The following is a 25603-nucleotide window of genomic DNA, read 5'->3' as shown; positions in this document are numbered from 1 at the left end:
ACCTTAATAATAATAATAATAATAATAATAATAATAATAATAATAAAAAGAAGCTAGTAATATTGAATTGTCCACCTTGAATGTAACTGATATATCTGGCTCCCCAACATTAGTGGGGTTTTTATTCTAATATAAATAAAATTCCAGTTAACTATTATGTACAAGATCTTACAGGTGATTCATTGCTTTCTTTTTTCTTTTTTTTTCCTTTCTTTTTGTCTTTTTTTTTTCAGCACATGACTCTGTTGCCTCCTCTATTTCAACAGCTATCTGGAAAAAAATAAAATATAAAAAAAACTTATCGTAGAGCGTCTCCAAGCAAATGCAAACGAACCTCGTTACGCCTCAGCTAGTTTTAATCGAGGAACAATGTTCATCGACTGGAGTTCCTGTAAGAATGAATTTAAGCAGTAGAAATGGAACAATTAGAACCAGCAAAACTGAAGAAAATCCAGGCAGTGGCGAATTATGCAAAACATTTTAAAAGACAACCCAAATTGCACAAACAAGACGTTAACTCAAGGAATATTCAAACACATGACAAGGACATACATACGAAAGAATTTTTTTTTTTTTTTTTTCCAGAATAAGAGTGGCATTTTTTTCCCCTCAAATGTAGACTGATCTAGCTTATTTAGGACGAAATTTAAACAGTCGAACAACCGAAAAAGAAAACAAAATCCGGAAGTAGTATCTCATGGCTGTAGCGTAATGCAATTAATTTACATCCAGAAGTTCCCTTAACCAACAAAATTTACTTGTCATCTTATATTCATACTCTGACTATGGTACGTGATAATAAAATTTAACATAACCATTTGTGGGCCCAACAAACCCTTTAAACTGCTTGGGAAATAATGTACAGTGTAAGGAGACAAATATACTAACCCTAATAACTAATAAGCAAAATCAACAAATTAAATTATACCTGAATCAGGAGCTTGCATGCATATGGTAGCTTCATGGTAGATATATTTTCGCCGTTCTTGCATGATGAACAAATTCCGGTTTTAAGCTTATGATTGTAGTACCCCAACAAACCACAAACTCTGCAAACCTGTGTACGTGTGCAAAAATATCAGCTGAAATGGAGCACTTGAAGTAAGCATTTATCCAAATCATTTCGGCTATGACAAATATGATAAGGTAAGCATCATATGCACTAGAATTAAATTATGAGAACGAGTGTTTTTCACAGGAGAGAATTAGCCCCCGTTTGGTTTGCTGGATTGAATTTTATTGATTCAAACTTTTTGATTTGAACAGAAAAATTCATACTGTGGTTTAAACTGTAGTTTGAATTGACATTTGGATGTGCAGTTAAAATTCTAAAATTAACAGGGAATAAAATTGGAATTTGTGTTTGGTAGGTGTAAAAAGCAGAGAGAGTGGGCACTTTTTTACTGTTCAAAAATGATTTGAACGGTTGAACTAGAGGAGGGAGCTAAACTCTAAGTTGGACTGTTTAACTCAATTTGAACAGGAAATATAATTCAAACTACATGTTTACTAAACATCAGTTGAAACTATGCTCACTGTTCAAACTAAGTTAAACTGAACTAAACCAGTGAAACAAACGGGAGCTTAGATATTGGGTTTCCAGAGCTTTTGTTATACATATATTATATATATATTGGGTGTGGTTTTAATGGTTACTCCATTATTTATTTTTGGATGGGTATAGTCATTTTAATCGTAAGATATTGATCCGACGGTTGTAATAAATTGGATAGTTGATTAAAAAAAATTATAAAAATTAATGAAATTTGATTCTTATCATGCCACGTGATCAAATTTCTATATTTGATGGTAACTATATATATTGAGGGTTTTATGATAAGAAGTTCATGCCCACTAGATAGCAACTTATAAAATGAAAAAAAGAAAAAAAAAAAAAAAAAAAGGGAAAAAAAACGTTACTTAACAGTTCACTACACTACACTAACACACTTATTATTCTTCAAACAGTACAAACGCCCAACTGCACAATTTAAAGTATAGTGCTGAAATACTGCACAGATTTGGTCGCCAGAAATGTGCCGAGTGTTAAGTAAACGCGAGCAATGCAGATAACTCGACCCCCCAAGAAACTGCCTATCTTGCAAGATGCTATCAACACTATCGAATAGATTGAAGGACGCTCTTGAGGAAAACATCTCGGAGGTTCAAGAAGCCTTCATTGCTGGGAGGCAAATCCTAGACTTAGCTTTGGTGGCGAATAAGGTGGTCGAGCATTATAGAGTTTCAGGAAGGGAGGGTACTATTATAAAAATTGATGTTTTGAAAAGTCATGATCGTGCGGAGTGGAAGTTCCTGGATTTCATTCTAGAAAGAAGAGGATTTGGGGAGAGATGGAAAAGGTGGATTTCTGGATGTCTCACATTGGTGTCTTACTCGGTGATGGTTAATGGAAGGCCACAGGGCAATTTACAGCTTCTCGGGGATTCAGGCACGGGGACCGATTATCCCAGTATTTGTTTACGCTTGTTGTAGACGCCTTACGTAGACTTGTTGAGAGAGTGGTCAAATTTTCTTTGACAAAACCACATGAAGTGGAGAGATCAAGCGTCCAAATCAGCCACTTGCAGTTCGCTGGCGATACCCTCCTTTTCAGTTTACCAGATGAGGAAATCTTGGCAAACTTATCCCTTATTCTGGATATTTTCTGCATAATGTCTGGTTCGAAGGTTAATTTGGATAAAAGTTCAATTTTAGAATCAATTTGGAAGAAGAAAGGTTGTCTAATTTGGTGGGAATTGTTGGCTGCACAGTAGCTTCCTGGCCAGTAAAATATTTGGGATTACCTCTCAGTTGAAACCCATTGCAACATAATTTCTGGGAGCCGGTTTTGTCCAGAGTTTCGGAAAGATTGGATGGGTGGAAAAAAGCTTACTTGTCAAAATGGGCCGGCTCACATTAATGCAATCTGTTCTGTCTTTGCTGCCATTTATTAGTTGTCTTTATTTCGGATTCCCATTGGTATCGCAGAGGAGATGAAAAACTTATGAGAGATTTTTTGTGGAAGGGATACTCTGAGAATAATGCAATTCATCTAGTGGCTTGGGAGCAGGTGTGCAGACCAAAGAAATGTGGGGGGGTTGGGGATTGGTAACATTAGGGAAAAAAATGAAGCTTTGTTGGCAAAGTGGTTATAGAGATTCCCCTTAGAAAGAGACTCTTTATGGCATAGTCATTGAAGGGAATTATGGATTGAATCAAAACAATTGGGACTCCAGGGCAGCCTCCAGATCCACATTCAGATGCCCGAGGAAATCTGTTTAGTCTGCTGCAGAAGGCCGCTTCCAGCAAGTCAAATGGTTCAGGGGAGTTGATCAAGTTTTGGGAGGATGTTTGGTGTGGTGAAATGCCTTTGTTCTTGAGATTCCTGGCTCCGTATTGGTTTCCTCGCCTCCAGAATCAGCCAATTGCGGGTTGCTCACGGTGTCTGGGCCCCAGGGTACTAACATTCATTCTTGGGACATCAAGTTCTCAAGGAATTTGACTAATAGAGAGTTGAGGGAGGTTTCGGAGAAGGTTTCTGATTTTGGGGGGGTATTCACCTAAATGATGGTTTGCAGGATAGAAGAGTGTGGGACCCGGACCCAAACAGGCCATTTTTGGTTTGATCTCATTTTTTAATGCTGATAGCCGAACAATAGTTTCTGGAAAATCCAAGTTCCTTCTAAAATTCAAGTGTTTTTTGGTGTATTTAATGCAAGGAGGAGGGAGAATCAGCAAGTCAACTGTTCCTACGTTGTTCCTTCTCTCCTGGGTGATCTTTTTTCTTAAAAAATATTTGGCCTCCCTTGGGCAATCCCCTCCTCCTAACATTAGTCCTAGGGGCAGAATTTTGTGGCGAGTTGATATTCTAGCAGTCTTCTAGGGCATTTGGTTTAGAAAGAAATAGCAGAATTTTTGAAGAGCGTGTGGAGGAGAGTGGTGTCGTATGGGCAATATAAAGTTTTGGGTCTCCACTTGGGTGTATAGAGAGAGAGAGGGAGAGAGAGAGTTTTGGTAGGCCAATTTTTTCAGATTTGATTAGAAGCTGGGCTCCTTTTGTAATTCATCTCCATTTTTGTTTTTTCCTTGGGTCTGGTCATTTGTATTTTAGTTCTGATTTGTGCTAGTTTTTGTTTTGGGGAGGAAATGCCTTCCTCTGCTTGTATTTTTTTCTTCCATTAATAAAATTTATGTTTCTTCTCAAAAAAAAAAAAAAGGTATTTTTACACGTCAGTGGATTATGCAGAGTAATGTTAATCTTATTTCAATATACCTGAACTTCAAAAGGATCACTGGAAACCATGAGGCGTTCAAAAATCAGCATACTCGCTCCGTACGCAATCAAACAATCACGTTCCATTTCTCCTACACGTAAACCTGAGAAACGAATATGATCAAATATACATTAGTTAAAAAAGAAAATTTGTCCTTCCACATGTATATAAGTAAATGCGCACATATACAAAGATGTAGTTTTTTTTTAAAAATAAATAAACTAAAAAAAAAAAGAACCTCCATTCCGAGCTCTCCCCTCAGTTGGTTGTCTTGTTAGCATGACTCGAGGACCACTACCACGAGCATGCATTTTGTCCAAAACCTAAGCGTTACAAAGTTGGAGGTTAGTAAAATATAGAGTTAAGAAAAAGCATAGGATCAAAATTCTTTAAGTCATTTGAATCTGACCATATGCTTTAGCTTCTGGTAGTATATCGGTCCCATGAAAATATACGCTTGTAGTGGGCACCCTGTAATACCTGAGGAGAAAAAAGAACCAAGATTTATGACGGTTCAGTAACAACCAAGAAGTTGTCATTCTGTTAGTATAAACTAAAGAAGCAACTAAAAAGTTTAGGACAAAGTACCAACAGCTTAAGTTATTGAGATTTTAAGCATCATATCTAAAGATGGTAGTCGTAACAATCACTTACTTTATCAGTAAAATGTCATTGCACAAGATATCAGTAAATTTGCAATATTTTTTTAATGTTCACTCTAAAAAATGGGCACCTTTAAACTCTCAAAAAATAAGAAAACCAAGTACGTGGCAGATACATGTGCTTGATATAATAAACACATGTTTCAAATTGCAATTTCTTGGCCAAAACATTACACCGAACTGAATGATTGTTGTTTAATTTCTCAATATTGCATTTCTTTAATTGGGTAGTAGACTTTTGGTCCTCCTGTCTTTCTTTTATTCTCTTTTGTAACCCTCTGAACAAAATTTGCTCTCATCAAAAAGAAAAAAAGAGCGGCCTGAATTCCTATGTATGCCATCTCCTTCACATGGAATGACTTTTAATTGAAAAATAGACAAACCTGAATATATGAAGTCCTTGCCACTGTAGCTAAACCCCTTTTCCACAAGTGTTTTACTGATGAAAACGGAAAGGCAGGAAGAAAAGGCAATAAATTACAAAAAAGATAAGGAGGTCAAATGAAAGAGGCAAAAAAGATTTGAAGCACCTTATATCCTCCACTTTATCTGCATGACCACTTGGCTCCCCAAAGGCACTACCATAATGGAATCGGCCACATGAAACTCCAGCTTTGCCCCCAAGAAGCTCTATCATCTTGCCGACAGTCATTCGGCTGATCATAACAACAGAACACCAATACTAAAATGACTTGGAAATCACAGAAATCCTTTTTAAATTAAAATTTCACTGATTTCTGTAGGATTCTTAAGACATAATAGCTTGAACAAACACATAAAAGAAATTTCTCCAGCCCCAAACATGCAAAACTCTCCTACTTTTGTCTAAGCTTCGAATTAACTGTTTTGATATCTGTAATATTAAAAATAGAATGCTTGCTTTTGCATATTGAAGAGCATTCTGAAACACCCAAATATGAAAGGAATTTCTCTTTAATAATAATAATAATAATAATAATAATAATAATAATAATAATAATAATAACAATAACAATAATAATAACGGTAATAAAAGAAGATTTCTAGACGGTCAATCAGCAGCATTATAAATCCAATCACCTACATTCCAAATGCACGTTCAAACATTATATTTCCATCTTTAGTTTCAGCAACACAACTTCCATTAAATTGCAAACCAGATTCTAATAAATACAAACAGAAACAGCCACAAAGTCCATCTTGTTATCAAAATTTGTTAATTACTAAGCAAAGTATAGTGGAAAAAAAGGAAAAATGGATATTAAACTGATAATCTCATTTCGCATCGTAAGAACTATGTATAAATTCAACTGTCGTCTAGTTCTAGAAGCAGAAACAGTTTACCTTGGAAATCCGTGAGGATTCATGATTAGATCAGGGCAAATGCCACGCTCAGTAAATGGGAAGTCTTCCTGTTGGACAATGGTGCCACAAACACCTTTCTGTCCATGTCTGCTACTGAATTTATCACCAACCTATGTTCATGAAATTGAAATTAAGAGCAGCATACCGAAAAATGAGGCAAGATTTCAAAACGACACTAAAACCAAACTCTCTTACCTCTGGTCTACGAGTATGCCGAATCAAGAATTTTATACACAAGTTATTATTCTTGTCAGAATAAAGTGCTACTTTATCCACAACGCAGGACTCTCCTTCGGGACCTTTGAATGTTTGACAAGCAGGCTTATAGTCACTGCATATGCAAATAAGGGTACGTAGATTATATAAATTGTCAATATCAATAGATATGTATATGTATAGCTATGTGAAAAAGCAAATAACTGACCTATCTGTTAATCCAGTCCTCATTGGCCCCTTTGTAACTTTAGGTGATTGCTTGTTGATATAGATGTCATTTGGTCTAATAATTTCACCAGGCGCAGCAAGACCATCGTCATCTAATACCTATGGAAGAGAAAAAATATTCAGGGCCTAACATTAATTTGGAATCATATCGAAGAAACGGGGAAAATGCAAACTATCAAGTGCAAATTGTGGTGAACAATCTAAAAAGACATACAAAAAGGTTGCAACAAGTTCCTCCTGTTCAAAGAACACATTTACTTTATAGAAAAGAAAATACTTAAAGGTGGTAATCATTTTCTGTATATTCAACTTTACGTAAATTTATACAAATAGTGATTACGATTAGGTGGTAAAGTCTAGATTCTTCCAACAATAATAATCTTTTACAATTGTTTATTGTTCTAAAAATCATCTGCAACTTAAACAACATAAACCAGAGTAGAAGCTTTAGAGAGTCTTGGGCAATACACGATAGTTCACTCCATAGAATATTTTAACAAATAATTATGAATAATTATGAACATGTAGAGTACTTGCGGCAGTAGAAACTAGAAAGTACTCATGAACAGAATAGTAATTCAACAAAGTGGACAACTTATACTTTACCTATCATCGAAAGCAATGAAATCTACAAGTGATCACTTCAGTAGAGTGTATAATGTTAGCTCTTGTTATTGAGCCAAAATTCATGACAATGATACATCAGGCAAGGTTTTATATACACAACAACAGATGAAAACTAAGCTGCTATAAACACAAAAGGAACTACACAACTCATATTGCAACTATTACCTGCATCCTCGCAGCATCACTTCCTTCTCTATCAGGCCTAATTATCCGGTCTTGTGTGTTATTGTCATACTTTTGATTGATGGCAGAGAGCCTGTTCATTAAGAGCACCCAAGATAAGCAGCCAGTAATGTAAAAAGTACCTATAAATATTAGTTGTTCAAATGTTGCAATGATTGCTTAAAGTCCTTCCAATCAGAAAATTAAAAGAATGAATACGATAACCTTTTCATGACAATACAACGGCCAAAACCACGATCTAGAGAAGCCTTGTTCATGACTATTGCATCCTCTATGTCATATCCACTGTAACTCATTACCGCAACAGTTGCATTCTGCCCTGCTCCGAGTTTATCATAGCCAACCTGAAAGTAGTTAAACAATTAAACCACAGTAGAGGCTTGCAAACATTGTTAATATCTACCCCCCATGCTCACATGGCTGATATCTTATCCATGACCAATGACACTGATACGAATTGGAACTATGGCTTTTGAAGAGGTCTTAATGATAGAGATGGAGGATTTGCATTCTCTACTTCAAGTTTTTAACTGTTTCCCATTTGGTTCGTCCATCCCAATTCGCTGGGTACGATTGTATGACGATTAGGAACCCATCAAGTAGAACTCACCCTTGCAAAACCAGCTTGCAAGAGGAGGGGACTGTTAGGATCCTGGTTGAGTCCCACATTGCTAAAATATGGGCTTAGCATGTGGGTTTATAACCCCACTTGGGCACCCTCTCCCTACAAGCTAGCTTTTGGGGATGAGTTCTACCCAAGGGTTATAACAATTGGTATCAGAGCATAGCCCTCCTCAGGCCCACATTGCAGAAGGGGCGACCTAGAAAGGCCAGAGTGGGCCATCCAGAGTGGGCCGCTGTGGACGTCGGTGTCGGAAGCGTGGTGGTATGTTAGGATCCTAGTTGAGTCCCACATTGCTAAAGTATGTGCTTAGCATGTGGGTTTATAACCACTTGGGCACCCTCTCCCTACAAGCTAGCTTTTGGGGATGAGTTCTACCCAAGGGTTAAAACAGGGACTTGAGGGCTAATAAACCTACTAATAACCTTATACTTTCGCGAAACTTTTGGTATAAAACATTCTGTCACACCCCGCAGCTGTCGTCCACGATGGCCCATCTTCCCAGCTAGATGACTTCGAGGGTCCCGCCTTCTATTGGATAGTAGCCCTCCCCAAGCCGCCCCGTCCGTACCGTAACAGCCCATACTACGTCTGCTGCCAAACTCGACGTGGTAGTTTGTAACAATCCACCATGCTTGGGCCCAAATCAACAGCAGCCTATATTATCGACACTGACCCGGTGATAGCTCTTTTGTCTTCGGCAGCTTCACTTGAAATTTAGTATTCGGCACTTTGACGGCTACAGGGAAGCAACTTAATCCAACCTATAACGCAAGTGCTTTGACTTGAACCGACAACGTGGTGGACTAGCTCTGACACCAATTGTTAGGAACCTATTAGGTAGATTTCACCCTTGCGAAACTGGATTGCAAGGGACGGGAACCAAGGGCTTATAAAACCACAAATCATCTTATAAATAGTCAATATGTTAGCAAAATTAAAAAGTTAAAAAATGAGTTTTTTGATTTTTTAAACAAAGAAGTTGGAGGATTTTTGGTATCAAACAGTGATCCTTCTAAATTCTCTTGCAAACCATTCTTTGGTTCTCTTAGAAAACACAAAAACTAGCTAATGGGATCCGTATATTGTTTACTTTAATATTTAGTTTCCACTTATTAAGGACTTCTTTTATTAGGTAGTTTCCAATTGTAAACATTCCTTATTTTATTTTGGTCTAGTTTCCTATTTTGCTTAATTAGGAATTTAAACTATTTTAGAGATAGGGTTAGTTTCTCATTAGGTGTTGATTTAGTTTCCTCTTATGTTATTTGGTTTTGCTATAATTATAGTAGCATCGTAATTTCAATTCAAAGTTCAAACAATAGACAATGGTTATGTATATCATTGATACGATGTTGGTTGTTTCTTTTATTTTTCTTTGATTAGCTATAGCATACAAATAATAGACAATGGTAATAAATATTGAAATCAATGGTTTATCTCTCTTGAGTTCTTGTTCCTCTCTTTGAGTTCTTGTTCCTCTCTCTCGATTCCCACTATTTCTCTCTCTAGTGGCTTTTCTTCTCTATCTTGAGTCTATTCTTCTACCTCTATTCTCATTCTTATATTGATCCTACATCACCAACTCCATTTTTGAACCTTTCAGCTTCATTTGGAAATCTAGTGTACCACTCAGAATTAATATTTTTGATTGGCTGGTCTTTCAGGAAAACTAGACTTTTGACAGAGTACAAAGGAGGAATCCTCATTTGGCTTTATTTCCTTCCTAGAGTACTCTATGTAGAACTAAGGGAGTGTTATATGTAGAACTAAGGGAGAAACAACCGATCACATGTTACATTGCAAAGTGGGTAGACTTCTATGGACGGAATTGTTAAATTAGGCAGGTTATGGGAATTGGTTCGCACAAAATGACAAAATTTTATAGAGATGTATGGTGATTTCTCTCCTTTGACCTTTGTGGATGGAAAGAAACGCCAAAATTTTTGTAGAAAAGGAAATGGAGGTGATGGATATTTTAAGAAGAATTCTCAGCGTTCCTACGAGCATTGACATATGATGGAAACCTCAACTAATTGACAGAGAACGAGACAAAGAAATGAGAATTTTATTCAAACGCAAGAAATCAACTCACTAACAATGGTGATATTCGAGAGATCACCGACTCTCCTCAATAAACTCTATACAACCCAAAAGCTCCCTCACCTCTCGAGGCCCTCCTCTTATTTATAGGCCCCTCTACTAACAAACTAACTAAATTCAGTTATCACCAAAAATGCTTCCTCAACAAGATTCCTCGACCATCCACGTCAACAACTAATCACTAAACTATAGACCAGTTCCTGGTTCTTATCAACATATAGTGTTTAAAGAGATTCCTTTTTCTTTGATCATTTTAAATTGGAAGGATGATACAGGAAGATGATGGCTGTGTTATTTCTTTAGTTTTCTTAGTTCTGCTACTATGTTATTTACTTCTGCCTATCTTTTCTTTTTCATTATGTACTTTTTTGTTTTAGAGGATACCTTATCCTCTATACCTGTAATTCATAATTGCATCAATGAAAGAAGTTTTTCTTTTTAAAAAAAAAAAAGAAAAAGAAAAAGATGGTTGCAAACAGAATTTCAGGTAAAGCATATACTACTAACTAACCAGCTCAATTGTTCTTGTCGTCAATAGTGGTCTTTGAGGGTAGACTAATAGGTAAAGTAAAGTATCCATCCGACACAGCTACAAAATCAAGATAATACGCTTGTATTAGTCGCACGTAAGCTGTAAAAAACGCAATGCAAACACACTCACAATTTAATAAATAACAAATAACAAAACATAAAAAAGCCAAAACAATACAACTTTTTTTTTCACTTTCAAAAGAAGAAGGAAGAAGAAAGAAGAACAGGGACACAACAGAATGAGTACAAATTGAGACATAAATATACAATGCAAACACACTTGCAATCTTGGTAGGATAAAAAGGGAAACTCGATTTTATCCAGAAAATTACAAATTCTTTAGCTTCAAGGATGTGATCATAGAAGAAGAAAACAATATATGATGTTTCAAAAAAATAATAATAGGGGAGTCAGTGACATCAAAAGCAATGGACTAAGGCATGACGAAGTCAAGAACTTAAAGCTTCACAGACACCCAATTTTCTAAAGAGGGATATAGTAGCTAGCTAAGTTGGAATACTTACAAACACTTATATAATCAATGCGAGTTTCCTATCTCAGAAAACATAAGCCCTCGGCCATCTAAACTGTAAGATTTCTAAAGCTCTATCTAAACAGGATTGCCACTAACAAGGATTCTGAGACATGTCAAGGGCTAAATACCCAGAAACATCCCTGAGATTAAATTCTTAGTTTTATTGCAATCAACATGTTTTTTCCTTTATTAAGTCTAAGCCCTAAAATTAGACCAACTCTAAAATCATATAAATCTTCACCATAGCATGCTTGATATGCATTGTTAAGGCCACATTCTATTAACTTGAATTTCTTGAACTGGCAACGAGAGAAGAGCAACTTATGGAATGAATCAAGTTGCTCGAACAAGAATGAGAAAATGCGACATGAATTCTTCATAAATCAACAAAGGTAATCAAAATTTTCTTGCCAACAAGAAGAAACCATGTAGGTAATGCAAAACAACATGAACACCCCCATGAGAGGAAATACTTATTAGCAAGAATAACCTCAAGAGCCACACACACACACACACACACACACAAAATAAAGGAAGAAAAGGAAAGAAAAGAAGCGACAACAATGACAAAAGAGAAAATATATATATATATATATTAATACTTGCCTGGTTGTATGCGATATTTCCCATAGCTTGTTTTCCCATAGCACACTAAATTTGTGGTAAAAATCAATAATTTGAAATGATGAAATATCAAAATATTTTGATAAAATGTAAAAGGGGTAAAAGAAGCAAACCTGATAGGTATTTCTAGGAGACTGGTTATGATGAGGGTACGGAATCAGTCCGGCACAGACACCCAAGATTGTGAAGGGTTCTATTTCAAGATGGGTTGTTTCTGGTTTAATATCTTTTTCGTATAATGCAATCTACAATAAAATAAGTAATCACATTATTAATGCTCTAAAAGCTAGCATCTAAAACAAAATCCAATGAACATAAAAGACATGAACACACCAAAGCATTGTTTTCCTCATTAACATCGAGGTACTCAATCAATCCCTCCCGCAAGAAATCATCAAACGTACGGACTCCATCCTAAGAAGGAAACCAAGCATGTGAAACATTAAACTAAAAAATTTTTTCAAGAAGAGGCACAAATAAATGACTTACTGCCAACTCCTTCATATGATGTTCTTTGACCTTTGACATGCCTTTCTCAACAATGACCAATGGACGGCAAACTCGACCTCCATCAGAAGCAATGTATACACACCGCTGGAGTATTATTTTTGTCAAGTTTGGCATTTACTAGCAGGCTATAATAAGTGCCAAAACTAGCAAACCAGACTTAAATGCATTGGATTGGGGTCCTGGGGATAAATGGCAAGATAGAAGGATTACCTGCTTTTCATTGACAAAGACACTTACAAACTCTCCAACTTTTCCTGCTCTACGCAACGTTCTAATTGCCGTAGAAAAAGCCTACAAAGGAAGAAAAAGGTTATTACAGCAACAGGAAAAAATAGATAAATCGTTCAAAGTAGAAAATAAAATCAAATAGTTAGTTACATATATATTTGCCCATGAATATGGAACATTGCACGTACCTGTGGCCTCCGATGCTTACCAAGTATATGCCCATTGAATATAACAAGAAAGGAATTTGGTGCATGAAGCTCTTCTCCAGAGAGAAATGCCAAGTCCTCAACACCCAAAGTATAGCACTAATCCAACAATAGTTCAGGTAAATAGAAAATCATCAAATACTAGGCATAAAGGGACTTACGAACTGATACATTCAATAAAACATATTTCTGCTAAGTTTGACTTTGCAATTTTGAGAGGCCGGTTGTAACATACCAAAATCTTAGCATAGCTTGTAATTTTACGCACATATCTTTTAATCATGCATATGGAAAGGTCTACATGCATAATTTTCGGAGTACCAATTTTCTTGCAATTTGTAAAGATCATACTTGCAAGGTATAGTGTCATTTTTTTCTTGTTTTTAAATAAGAAATAAAACTTTTGCTACATAAAACAAAAGGAGAACAAAAGACTTAAGGAACCCCACAACCCCTTGAAACGAAGACGACATTGCAAAAAGAACCTAGGGAACCACACAACCCCTCGACCTAATAACAAGACAATCGAGGTCAAAAGAATAAGCTACAAAGGGTTGTTCTACCAAAAAAAAAAAAAAGGGTTTTCCCAAAAAAAAAAAAAAAAAAAAAAAAAAAGAAACAACAACAATCCATCTGCGGCTTAATTGTTAGGGGCATTTGCTTCTGCTTTCCTATTTGACTCACTCATTAATTAACACAGCAGTCAAAACTCCACGGACATTTAAAAATTTCAATACTAATACAAAAAATACCAGAGTAATTAACGGGCCTTCCTCTTCATCAGTTGTCACATGAGTCATAAGAGCCAAATTTTTCACAAGTCCACAGGCTTCACCTTCAGGAGTATCGCAAGGGCAAAGCATACCCCACTTATAGCAGAAAGAAAAACATATAAAAAGAAAAAAGAAAGAAAAATAAATATTCAGATTCCAACTGCTAACAATGTGAAATACAAGATACATGTTTTAAGATAATGTTTGCACATCACTCTTTACCTGACTAGGTTGCAATGCTCTTGGACCACTTACTTTCCTTGACTTCTCAAATTGAGGTAGGATTCTGGTCATATGACCTAGACTACCTATAAAGGATAACCTAGCTAACACCTAATAGAAGGATTAGCTATAAGCACAGGCTTTATAAATGAAATTTTAATCAAAGAATTGACAAAGAAAATGATACAAACCAAAATGTATGTAAAATTAAGAAGTTATATGGAAGGCAGAAAGTAAAGAAATGTAAGTTTTTTAACAAATATAAAAAATAAAAAAAAATAAAAAAATAAACCTTCAGATATTAAGCAACTTCTTTTCATCTCATTGAAAATTTGTTATAGTATATTGGGGGATTTTTGAATTGCTTAGGTGATCCCAATCAGAAACGTAGATTTGATGGATAGTAATTCAATGGTCGGTAGAACAATAAAAATAAGAGGAGGAATGTGGTTTTATAGGAAGCTACGAGGGAGTTAGGTTGGAGAGGAACAAACACATCTTTGAAGAAGTCAAGGAAGAGATTGCAGAGGTTTCGAAAAGAATCAACTATTGGGTAGCTTAATACCAAGGACTTTGCTGATGTCTCATTTTCTGATATGTTAAGGGGATGGGATATAATTTTGTAATGGACTTGGGAGTTCTCTTGTGGTTTGGATTTGTGTTAGTTGTCTTGTGTTATCTGCATTAGATGTTTTTTGTTTAAAATATAAAAAAAAAACATAATTTCCATCTCATTCTAGAAACCAAATTCTTTCCCCTTTTTCTTATCATAACTTAAATGGTAAGAAACCACTAGATCTTGCTTCTTTGTTAAATTTCCTTTAAAACACTTGTAGGGATTTGGTTAAGGCCAAGGTCCAACAATAAAATGTGTCATTTGTTTCGCGGGGTTGAATCATTATTCAAACCTTTTTGCTGGAGTGTTTTCTCTCATAAAAATTTGAATGTCTCTTCAAACTTTCGGGTTAAAATTTATGAACCGAACAACATCAAAATATGTGGTCCATTAAGATACTATTATAATTCTTTCTATTCTAATTAAACATCACCCTTTGACTGGTTTTGAGTCTTTTCATTTCATTTGGAAGTTGGTTTTCCACAAAAAAATTGAAGTTTTTTTTCCAGGTTTCTAGGCAATACGAATCATATGACAATAATGATGTGATGCACAGTAAAAAGACTATTCATTCAGCACTTCTCACTAGTCTGTTCTTTATCAAAGAACTTGAGAGAAAATTGACCCTTGGTTTTTTTTTTTTTAATTATTATTATTTTGAACGAATTATGTTAATGGTATCAAATTGACTATTAGTTTTAAATTGAAAGTCCTTGAATTGAACCTATAGTTTCACCTGGTGAAAGGCTGGTTTCTCTTTGGGTGTTTCGGTTAGTCTCTTCCACAGCTTTAGGTTTTATCATAACTGATAAAGTAAAGATCAAAATACAATGAAACTAGTCATAGCTTGAAATCTCTTCGGTGGTCAGTGTTTTTACAGAAAAAACAATAAAACTTATCAGCGGAATGATAACACATGGGCCAAGAATCATTCACTCAAGTAGGAAAATGTCTGGTGAATATGTTACAACTAATGCAAGATATAGATAGGCTCCGAGCAGATGAAGAAATAAGGGAAGGAAATTATTGGAATTAAACAACCTGTGTCATGCCTTTCCGGTTCATCTTAAACCGTTTAACATCCCAATTTCCAGTAGAAAGGCTCCTTTCAAGGCCAACTGTTATTTTATCGGTGACTATATACTGCATTAAGATAGGGATGAAAAACTTATATCATGTTATAAAATAAGAAAAAAAGATAGCGAACAAAATGAAGTTTGAAATCACATTTCCTGTACAAAATATTTGTCAACAGGTACAAAAAATTCTATGTAGTCTCTTCATGTGATGAAACAAAAGCACAAGTCAAGAAGTTGAAACAAAAATACATGTAATAGGGTTGTGAGGTTGTCAATATACTCTGAGAGATATAAATATCTAAAAACAAGGTGATATGAATTATGAAGATTGCTGGTCAAGTTTTCACTTGAAATTCTTTTGAGGTAACAATTAACGGTACTAACCTGAGAAAAATCAAACCGACTTGACCTGCTCGGCTTTGATAAAATATTGTCCACAGCCCTCCTAACCTCAGTAATCATTGACTTGAACAAATCCTGAAATATTAAAAAGATTGTTGAAAATAAATAATAAAATAAAAAAAATATAAAAAGCCAACCATTATACAACAGAATAGAGCACAACCAAGCATACCTCAAAAAGTAGAGAAATAAGCTGACCAGATAATTCCAAACGCTTGTTCCCCACATAATCCTTAAAACATGGAATAAAAAAACTTTAGTGTCCACACAACACACGCGCACCAACTCGAAAGTCAATACTGACAAAATTATTAAGATGAATCCCCTTCTCAATCGACACAACTACTAAGTTATTGCCATATGAGTGCTAGAGGCGAAAAGACTGATCTAGAGATTAAAGGAAATTCTCTGCAAGTTCACATAGGACTCTAGCGACAAACAAATAATTTTCCTACCTAGGGATGAATTATTTGGAGTTTGGACTAATAGTTGTTGGAATAAAAGGAATCCACTTAAGAGGATAGTGGTTTTCTCATTCTTACGGTAACTAAAAGAAACTGGAAGAACATTTCCGTGGCCCTTGCAATTCTTTGTTCGAATGGTTGTTAATATGTAAAGACACTTCTATACGTAGGGCCAGTTTGGTAGTACTATAGATTATGAAAAAATTGCTTTTAACTGTGCTAAAGGAAAAAACAGCTCTTACAAAAAACAACTGAGTGTTTAGAAAATTGTAATTATACAAGTGTTGTTGGTTCCAAAAGCAGTGTAGCAGCGTTTGGTAAATTGTGAGGTTAAATTGCTGTGGGTAGTTAAGATGATTGTAATTAATAATTTTAACTTAATATATAAAGTAATTAATAATTGATAATTATTTAGCAAATAAAAATTTATATATTAATAATATAATAATAATGGATAGATTATTATTAATAAGTACATTAGTAATTAAACTATATATATAATAAATTAATACGCTAAACAATTAAAAATAGTAATTAGTAATTAATTATAAGTATTAACTATGTTAGTAATGTACTCATATTTATTAGATTATACGTAATTATTAACTATTAGTTACATAATTAAATAATTAGTTAATTAATTACTTATGTTTATTTAATAATCTATTATTTGATATATCACATGATCAATTTTTGATAATTATTCTTTTTATAATGATTAATTACTAATTATCAATTATTAATTATTATTGATTAATATATTACATATTGATAATTATAATTTAATATTAATTATTAATTGCGTAATTACTATTTATTTTTTATTTACCAACTATTAAATAATTAATAGATTATAATTAACATAATAATGATTGTTATATTAATTATTAATTATTTATTTAATAACCTATTATTGCTTGTTTTATTGTTAATATGTTATATAATTAATTTTTAGTAATTAATCTTTAACTAAATAAATAATTGCTATATTATTTATTATTTTATTCACAAAATTAAAAACTTAATAGTAATAAATTAATATTTAATTAATAATTAAGTAATTACTATCTATTTATTAGTTATTACGTATATCTATTTATTAATTATTAATTAATATATAATATAATTAGTAATTAATTATTAATTATTTAATATAACTTTATTGATAATCATTAATTGCACAATGTTGATTCCTGCAAAATTTAAAAGTCAAATTTGTCTTTGGGCTACTTCTGATTTTGGCTATAGATTCTTCAAAAATTCTTTAAAAATCACTTTTTATGGTTTTTACCAAACACCATTATCAGCTTCTGATGTTAGATAAGCGATTTTGGGCTCCAAAAAGCACTACCAAACGCACCCATAAGGGTGTTAGAAGCTTTGGGTGCGTTTGAAATTCATTTTTGCTTGTTTTTTAAAACGTTTTTCACGTCTTTTGAGTCACGAAAATGAAAACGGTCTGCAAACCATATTTGTTTAACAAATGTTTTGATAACAAAATCAAAAACAAAAAACAGTGAGAATGGTTTTTGTGAAGGAATTAGAAAACGATTGAAAGTTGTTTTCTATTTTCTGATTTCATTTTCTAGTACTTATCAACAGTATTATAATATATTAATTAATAATTATAACCAAACACGATTTCATTTTTTTATTATACTCAAAACAATCTCTTCAAAACCAACCAAACACAATTTCAAAATTGATCCCAGAATGATTCTCAAAACAATCTCATTTTTACTTTTGTATTGAAAGCAAAATCATTTTAAAAACGTTACCAAACAGGCCCTTTAATTTTGTTGCACCCTTTTTCTTTTCCAACGTAAAACCAGTACCAATTTGAAAGATTTCTGACATATAAGTTCTGAAAACATAATGTAACGCAAAGTTCAGAAATAAATTTGAACTTAACGCCTAGCTCGTCACTGACACTCATGACTCAGGTATGAACCATGTCTTGCCATCCTAATTTGCAATCTTGGTTCAAAAAAAAATTAAGGTATATACTATTATAACAGCAAAGATCCATGTTTTCATGAGTCACCTACCTTGTCATCCATTGCATCCTTGTTTAAGATCGCATCCATTATGCGTCTTATCATTACAGCAACATATATGCATTTCGGGCGGAAGTTATTACCATGCACCTAAGTGGAAGAGAAATAAAAGAAATAGAGGCGTTGTGTGAATTGAGTAAGCATATGAACACTGCTAAAAACATTAAAAATAAAAGGAAAACAGAAAAAGTACCCGAACATTTGCGAGGAACACATCTTTAAGTATTGCCATCACTCTATCATCCTATTGCGCAAGTGAAAAAAAGCGGATTTCGCATGTTTTATCAAATTAGTGTCTGAACAACGAGAAATAATAACATACAAGCACATTCGTAAAGTGAAAGAAATAAGCTCAGGGAAAAATTAGCTAAATAGCCTTTTTTTTACCACCTTTTTTCATAAATAACCGACTTTTTATTTTACAAAAATGGCCAAACTTTTTTACAAAAATGACCATTTTTATAAGGAGTCAATGACCCACAGCCAATCAGTGAGTGATTGGCCCATAATTTATTAATGGTTTATAACTAATAAAACTTATAATTTGTTAATTGAAATTGATTAATTACTAATTGATTTTAGTTAATTATTAACTAAAATTGATAAATAATGAAGAAGCATCAAGTTAAAAAGTGATAAACTAAAATCAATCATGATGGACCGCTAAGTCAATCAGTGATAGACTGCTGAGTTAATCAGTGATTGACCAATAAGTTAATAACAACGGCCATTTGTGTAATTTTACAAAACTTCGGCCATTTATTAAAAAAAATCCTTCAAAAAGGGCCATTTGTGCTGAAATCCCTAAGTTTAAGAGTCTAGAGAAAGGAGTACCTTTTCAGATGAGGCACTAGGGAACATGGGTTTTTTCACCTACAAAAAGCACTCAATTATAACTAAAACATGAACAAGGAGATGCATTTATTAAACAACAAATAAGATGGATAGCGTATGCTATTATCAGTTTATTTCATTCCAATGATTAACAACGTTAAAACTTGAAAGTAGAAAGTACATTTTTTTTTATAAGAAACGACAAAATTTCATTAAAATAGTAAAAATTTACAAATTCAGTGTTTTTTTTTTCCACGGATGAGATATCCATCCAGGAAAAGACAAAAAGAAAAAGACTACAAGAATAAAGGGAAACAACAACCGATCAGAACAATTCTTGACAAACTACCCAAGCATTGAATGAAATCAAAATAACATGAAAGTAGAAAGCACAGTTTTGTTTTACAATCATTGAATGAAATCAAAAGGCCAACCAAGGACAAGGGGTTTCAAAAAGAAAGAAAAAATAAGTACAAGGTGGGAAGAGAGAGTAGTTACTTCTTAGCAAGGAAGAGAGAGAGAGAGTAAACAAATACAGCAAAAACTAAACAGCTCTCATATCATCCGATGACCCACAACATGCTTCCAATTTAATATGATCAAAGACAGATTATAAGCCTTAAAATGTGTCCGCCATAGCACAAGGAAAAGTTAAATATTTAATTCTCAAGTCCATTTATTAAGGTCTTGTACAAATGCCACGTATATTTGTATAAAGACAATGTGTTAATGAAGATGAGAACCTCGCATTTTAATCTAATTTTATAACACAGGGAACATTGACAATAAAAAAGAAATTCAATCTAATCAGTAGATAATAAACTCTAATAGAAACCAAACAAAAAGAAAATCATAAATGTTATGATACCTTTTCTGTTTTCTTTTTTCTTTTTTTTTTTCCTTTTATGATAAAAAGGTCAATTTTTACATAAGCCCAACTGCAAAACTTTCAAAAAAAGAAAATAACTAATGAACTCTAATTAAAATTAAGAACGTGAAATCCCTATTCAAACTAGTGGATGTACAGGTTCAACTTTATATGTTGGGCCAATATATTTAATGCTTAAAGATCTATGATCACTTTAAGACATGTTAAGCATTACAGTAAACAACCTTAGTTTACCTTTGATTCTAGATAGCCCAAGGCCTGCTCTTGTGTGTATATGCCTTCCTTACCACATTCCTGAAATTAAGCAATACAATATAAATCTAAAGATAAGAACAATAAAGAAATTGGAAAAAGATAATAGAAAATGTCACAGACTCAAATAGGTTTTAAAAAATGATTCTTATAGTATCAACTATTAGAATATAAATTATCCAAGCTTTTCCAAGAAAACAATAGAAAAAGGAGAATACAAAGAAAAAAAAAAAAGGAAAACGGTCCTCGAAAGAGCATAGGAAAACAAAGAAGACGCCACAAAACAACTCCTAGAAGCTAATGAACATTTCTAAGGTGTTTAGATGAAGTGGACAGCGAAGCCCAGTCCCGAATCCTATCCCACAAAAAGATTCCATCCTGAAGCTTATCTTCAACAATCTGGGAATCACCTTGAGTTAAAAATAAATAAATAAATAATAAAAAAAAAAGAAGCTTTACAAGAGAGTAGCAAGAGCTGTAAGCCTTTGAACAAACTGTATTATGATTCAGTACCAAACTGAACACTGTGAAAATTAAACTTCCAAACATCCAACGAGGAGGAATCATGGGAAACAAGCATGGTAGAAACAGAAACATTATGAACAAGGAAAAGACACAGATAAGGAGGATTTTCCCTTCCAACAGTCTTCTCTTTCAATTCTAGCTCCATGACCCACCACCAGCTTAGTGCAAGAAAGAAAAGATAGCAAACTTGAGAAACAAACATCCAAGGACTTCAAAACCAGCCTTGTAGTGAAAAATGCCATGATATTCCACAGAATACGAAGTCCATATGTAATATCAGCAAGCAACTAGAGCAGAAGAGATACATGTCGTAAACAGACAAAAGATACAAAGATCAAAAGAGAGAAAAACAGCCAACCAATGTGTAGCAGAGGACATAAAATACCATCTAGCCTCTGTTTTTGGTTTTGGGCCTTTGAGACTGAGAGTGGTTTTTGGGTCTATGTTTTTGGTTTCAGTCCTGGCATTGCTTTGTTTGGTTTGTTTTGTAATAATTTTTTGCGACACATTGTCCTCTGTTTATTTGTACTTTTCTTGTGACATTAATGTCTGAAAATCTAAAAATCATTATAGGGGTATATGTTCCTAGTTAAGGCAAAAGGAAATGTCTAAAAATCTTATAAAAATCTGAAAATCCATCAAAAACAAACAAAACAAACAATCAAGGATCTATAAAAGGCTTATCCATTAACACTCTTGCCGTGCCCTATTTATCAACTTCAATGAGTTATTCCAATTAAGCCTACCCTCTAATCTATAATATATTGCATTCACACCTATGCTTGTACTTGAAAAACAGTATGTCATGTAAAACAGTAACTATTAACAGGTTCCAATTTGGACTTGTTTGGAAGATTTTTCAACATGATTTATCGTTGACGAGCCTAAATGTTCAAAATCATTACATTGGTATACGTTCCTACTTAAGACCAAGAACAATCTCATCGTAAATCATACTTTCTGGAAGTATTTAAACTTCCCATCAAAGCAAGACACATCTTTGAGTGGCCTACCCTCTAATCTATAATATATTGCATTCACATCTATGCTGGTACTTGAAAAACAGTATGTCATGTAAAACAGTTACAAAACTATTAACAGGTTCCAATTCGGACTTGTTTGGAAGATTTTTCAACATGATTTATCATTGACGAGCCTAAATGTTCAAAATCATTACATTGGTATACGTTCCTACTTAAGACCAAGAACAATCCCATCCTAAATCATACTTTCTGGAAGTATTTAAACTTCCCATCAAAGCAAGACACATCTTTGAGTGGATTCTCACCTCGAGAGATGGCATAAGAAGAGCACTATACCGAGGATCTCTTCCAAGCATTTGTACTACTTCTTGATCACTCTCCATTCCCATGGCCTTTATGACCACCATAATAGGAATCTAGAGAAAATATTAGCAAAGTAAATATCACTGACATCAAACAGCTAGGATAATAAGTAAAGCAGAAACAAAAACAAAGATTTGAAGTTTTTTTTTTTTTTGTGTTTAATAAGAAAAGAGTGAAATGATTACCTTTTTGGTAGAAAATTGGTTAAGCATCAAATACAATTTCTCCTTTTCCATCTGAATGACAGTTTTGCTCTTTATTGCTTCGGAGCTGCTCGTAACAGATGCGTTTATGCTGAAAAGAGAAAAAGGAAAGAAGCCACAATTAAAAGTAACCATCAAGTGCCAACATCCAAAGGCTTAAACAATGTAGAAAATACAATATTTCATAATATATATGAAATAAGAAAAGACAGAAGGATAGTGTTTTTAGAGAGTGAGAGAGAGAGGTGTTATACCCGTCGACATTTAAAAAAAAATAAAGAATCTTTTTTTAGTAGAACTTTCTTTTATTGATGATAAAAGATTAAAGGAAAAAAAGAGTGACAATACATGACAAACCACGAAGAGATACTCACTTTCCCTTCTTGTCAGTGTCAATGATGATCCTATTTTTAGAAAGTTGTTCTTGTATGAGAAGAACCTGGAAGATCAGATTAGTCATATCACATTAAGGGCACATAAACCATAAATAGGTGTCACCACTTTTAGAACTCTAACATAAAAAGTAACCATATTGAAAATAAGCAGATCCAAAATACAATAGAGTAAAGACGGTACTTTACCTTTTCAGTTCCTTTGACAATAAAATATCCCCCAGGATCAAGTGGACATTCACCTATAGGCAAGTTAAAAGAAACATATGAATAAACAAGAACGTGTAAGGGATGAATAAATACCACTGTGTTTGTTACAAGAGAACACAGAAAACGCACACCAACCTAGTTTTGCAAGTTCAGCTTCATCTTTTCCATATAAGACACAACAGCAACTCCTTAACATGATAGGCATTCTTCCAATAACAACATCAGTCTGTAAAAATAGGCGAGATATAGCAAAGAAATACATGTGCTCAAGCAAATATATGTGCCAACAACAACAGCTTGTGCATACCTTCCCTGATTGAATTTTTTGGTTATGACTTCCATGAATATATTCGACATCCGCCTTAATGGGAGCAGCGTACCTACATTATTTAAATACCGGACAAATCAAGAAACGAACAAAACCATTTTATACATCAATACCACCAACAGGAATGGGAATGTCAAATCCAGCAAAAAGAAAAACAGAAAAGATTGCAAGCCATGGACAATGAATCTTACGTCAGATCAGACAATCGACACGTTTGGGGATCAAGCTTTTCACTGACACCATCCATTGTGACGGAAGGCTCACCAATTCGAACATCAGTAAACCTACATAGAAAATATAAATAAACTTTAACATAAAGGATGATCGATACCCTGTTCCTATGAAGAAAGAGAATTCATCTTAGATATCTAACTTTGCAATCAGTACAACAACATTCCCTCTTTACTTCAAACAATCATCAATTAGGCAAAGCATAAAAATACCTTGGCATTCTTATTAGAACTGAAAGAAAATAACTATTGACAAATTAGAGTAAAGTCATCCAGTTTTCCATCAAACACTTAAACATGAATTAATTAACAAAAAAAATTAACCTGAGATATATACTCGGGTCGACACTGGACACAATGCGACTGTTGGAGCGCACAATTTTCTTGATTTCCGTGTTGACAAAATAATTAAATGAGTCCAAATGTTGCTTTACCAAACCTCTCACCTACAATTCCATTAAAACAACAAACAAAATGACAATAACCACACAAGTAAAACCATTCAAAATACATTCATAAATGAGTAAATTTCTAATAAGCATACCTTTAAGAATTCAGGGAGAAGCTGGTACTTGTCGACCGCTCTTTTGATTGGAGCAGCCAGGAATTGCTTATCAATAGCGGGGCTCAGGATTGTGCCGTCACTATTCAAACACCAAAACATCATTCAATGTAATCTTGAAACCTAAAAAACGCTTGCTCCAAAACCTCAACAATAACCCAAAAGACTAAACAAAAAAAAAGTACCTTGTAATGGACGAGTCTCCATGGACAGTCATTGTGCAAAAGTTACAATAACAATAAGGTATTCTGTTCTGGCACCCAAAAATAAAAATAAAATTATGGAGCAAAAACAAAATTACACTCTAATCAGAGACTAAAATATCATTAAGAAAAACTCTAGACACATAAACGCATAAGCAGAGGGGAATTAAAACCAGTGGATTTCTTTCAGAATCATTATAATTCTTAAAACTATTTGCATATGAAATGAAAGCTTTGAGGAGGTATTTATTTCACAACCTACTGAGCGACCACCAGAAGAAAGAGAAACGTAGAGAGAAAGAGAGAGAGCGAGACGGAGAGAGGGAGTGAGAGCGAACTAGAGAGAGAAAGAGATGTGAAAACTAACTCTGACGGCGGAGAAGAGGACGGAGCGCGGGCGGAGCTGGGTTGGGCGTTGCTGCGCGCGGGCAGTTTTGGGTTCGCTGGGCTTTTCTGAAAGGTGGTGCTTAGGGTATATTTGATACAATATAATTCAAAGATTTAAATTATAGATGTTGAAAAAAATATTATAATAAAAAAAATTAAATTTTAATTTTTATAAAAAAAATATTGTATTAATAAAATTTAAGTTGTGATTTAAATTATAAAATGATTAAGAAAATAAATTATTTATTAAATTTAAATTTGTAACAGTAAATTATTCGTGAAAATTGGATTTAAAATTTAGCAGTGCAAATAAATATTTCATGAAAAATATTTATTTTCAACCTAAGAATTAAGATAAATATTTTTTTACAACATTAAAATAAGTGTACACACATATTTTCCTTGGCATGTTCATTTTGGTCTTTTTATATTCAACATAAATTTAGGTAACGTTTAGTTTATAGATTTGATATCATGATTTATGATTTTGATTTTTGAAATTTAAATTTTTATGAAAGAAAAACACTGTAGAAAATTATGAACTATGATTTATAAACAAAGACGGATACATGAAACAAACATCCCTTTAGTCCTCATAGGTTGTCACAAGAAGAGGAAAAAGAAAAAAGGAGTAATTTAAGGCCTCATTCAATTTGTCGATTCAAGTTTTCAATTCTAATTGAAATGTGATTTTATGTGAGAACTTTTAATTGTAGCATAAAAGTTAAATGTAACT

General features: G+C 33.7%; 1 protein-coding gene across 2 annotated transcripts; it reads right to left on the bottom strand.

The window, feature by feature from the left end:
• Positions 1 to 37: 37 nt before the first annotated feature.
• LOC21394791 (DNA-directed RNA polymerase III subunit 2) lies at positions 38 to 24941 on the bottom strand. 2 transcript variants are annotated; one of them, XM_024168307.1, is made up of 39 exons: positions 24848 to 24941; positions 24463 to 24530; positions 24260 to 24359; positions 24040 to 24161; positions 23677 to 23769; positions 23465 to 23537; positions 23293 to 23383; positions 23137 to 23189; positions 22930 to 22994; positions 22538 to 22646; positions 22295 to 22405; positions 20464 to 20523; positions 19341 to 19379; positions 18700 to 18750; positions 18498 to 18596; positions 16158 to 16217; positions 15968 to 16060; positions 15546 to 15647; positions 13889 to 13999; positions 13646 to 13762; positions 12876 to 12992; positions 12670 to 12750; positions 12439 to 12543; positions 12283 to 12363; positions 12063 to 12194; positions 11932 to 11976; positions 10771 to 10848; positions 7739 to 7878; positions 7517 to 7607; positions 6705 to 6823; positions 6476 to 6611; positions 6260 to 6390; positions 5467 to 5592; positions 5320 to 5375; positions 4684 to 4754; positions 4513 to 4597; positions 4274 to 4377; positions 929 to 1057; positions 38 to 389 (listed from the first exon to the last, which is right to left on the bottom strand). In XM_024168307.1, exons 2-39 carry the CDS (start codon positions 24492 to 24494, stop codon positions 339 to 341), a joined length of 3459 nt encoding a protein of 1152 aa, XP_024024075.1. In that variant the 5' UTR covers positions 24495 to 24530; positions 24848 to 24941; the 3' UTR covers positions 38 to 338. The 2 variants fall into 2 exon arrangements, with proteins under 2 accessions (XP_024024075.1, XP_024024074.1); XM_024168306.1 differs by having other exon boundaries at positions 24463 to 24525.
• Between the last annotated feature and the right edge of the window lie 662 nt (positions 24942 to 25603).

The sequence above is a fragment of the Morus notabilis genome, unplaced genomic scaffold (genome assembly GCF_000414095.1).
Source record: "Morus notabilis unplaced genomic scaffold, ASM41409v2 Scaffold1245, whole genome shotgun sequence".
In the NCBI taxonomy this organism is placed as follows: domain Eukaryota; kingdom Viridiplantae; phylum Streptophyta; class Magnoliopsida; order Rosales; family Moraceae; genus Morus; species Morus notabilis.
The sequence above is the reverse complement of the archived record's forward strand: the minus strand, read 5'-3'. Positions and strand labels throughout refer to the sequence as shown.

Coding starts and splice junctions, on each gene's coding strand:
- LOC21394791 (XM_024168307.1), bottom strand. CDS start 24,494: ATGACTGTCCATGGAGACTCGTCCATTACAAG. Junction 23,770..24,039: donor GACCCGAGTATATATCTCAG/GTTAATTTTTTT, acceptor TTTTCTATGTAG/GTTTACTGATGTTCGAATTG. Junction 1,058..4,273: donor GTGATCCTTTTGAAGTTCAG/GTATATTGAAAT, acceptor ACACGTACACAG/GTTTGCAGAGTTTGTGGTTT.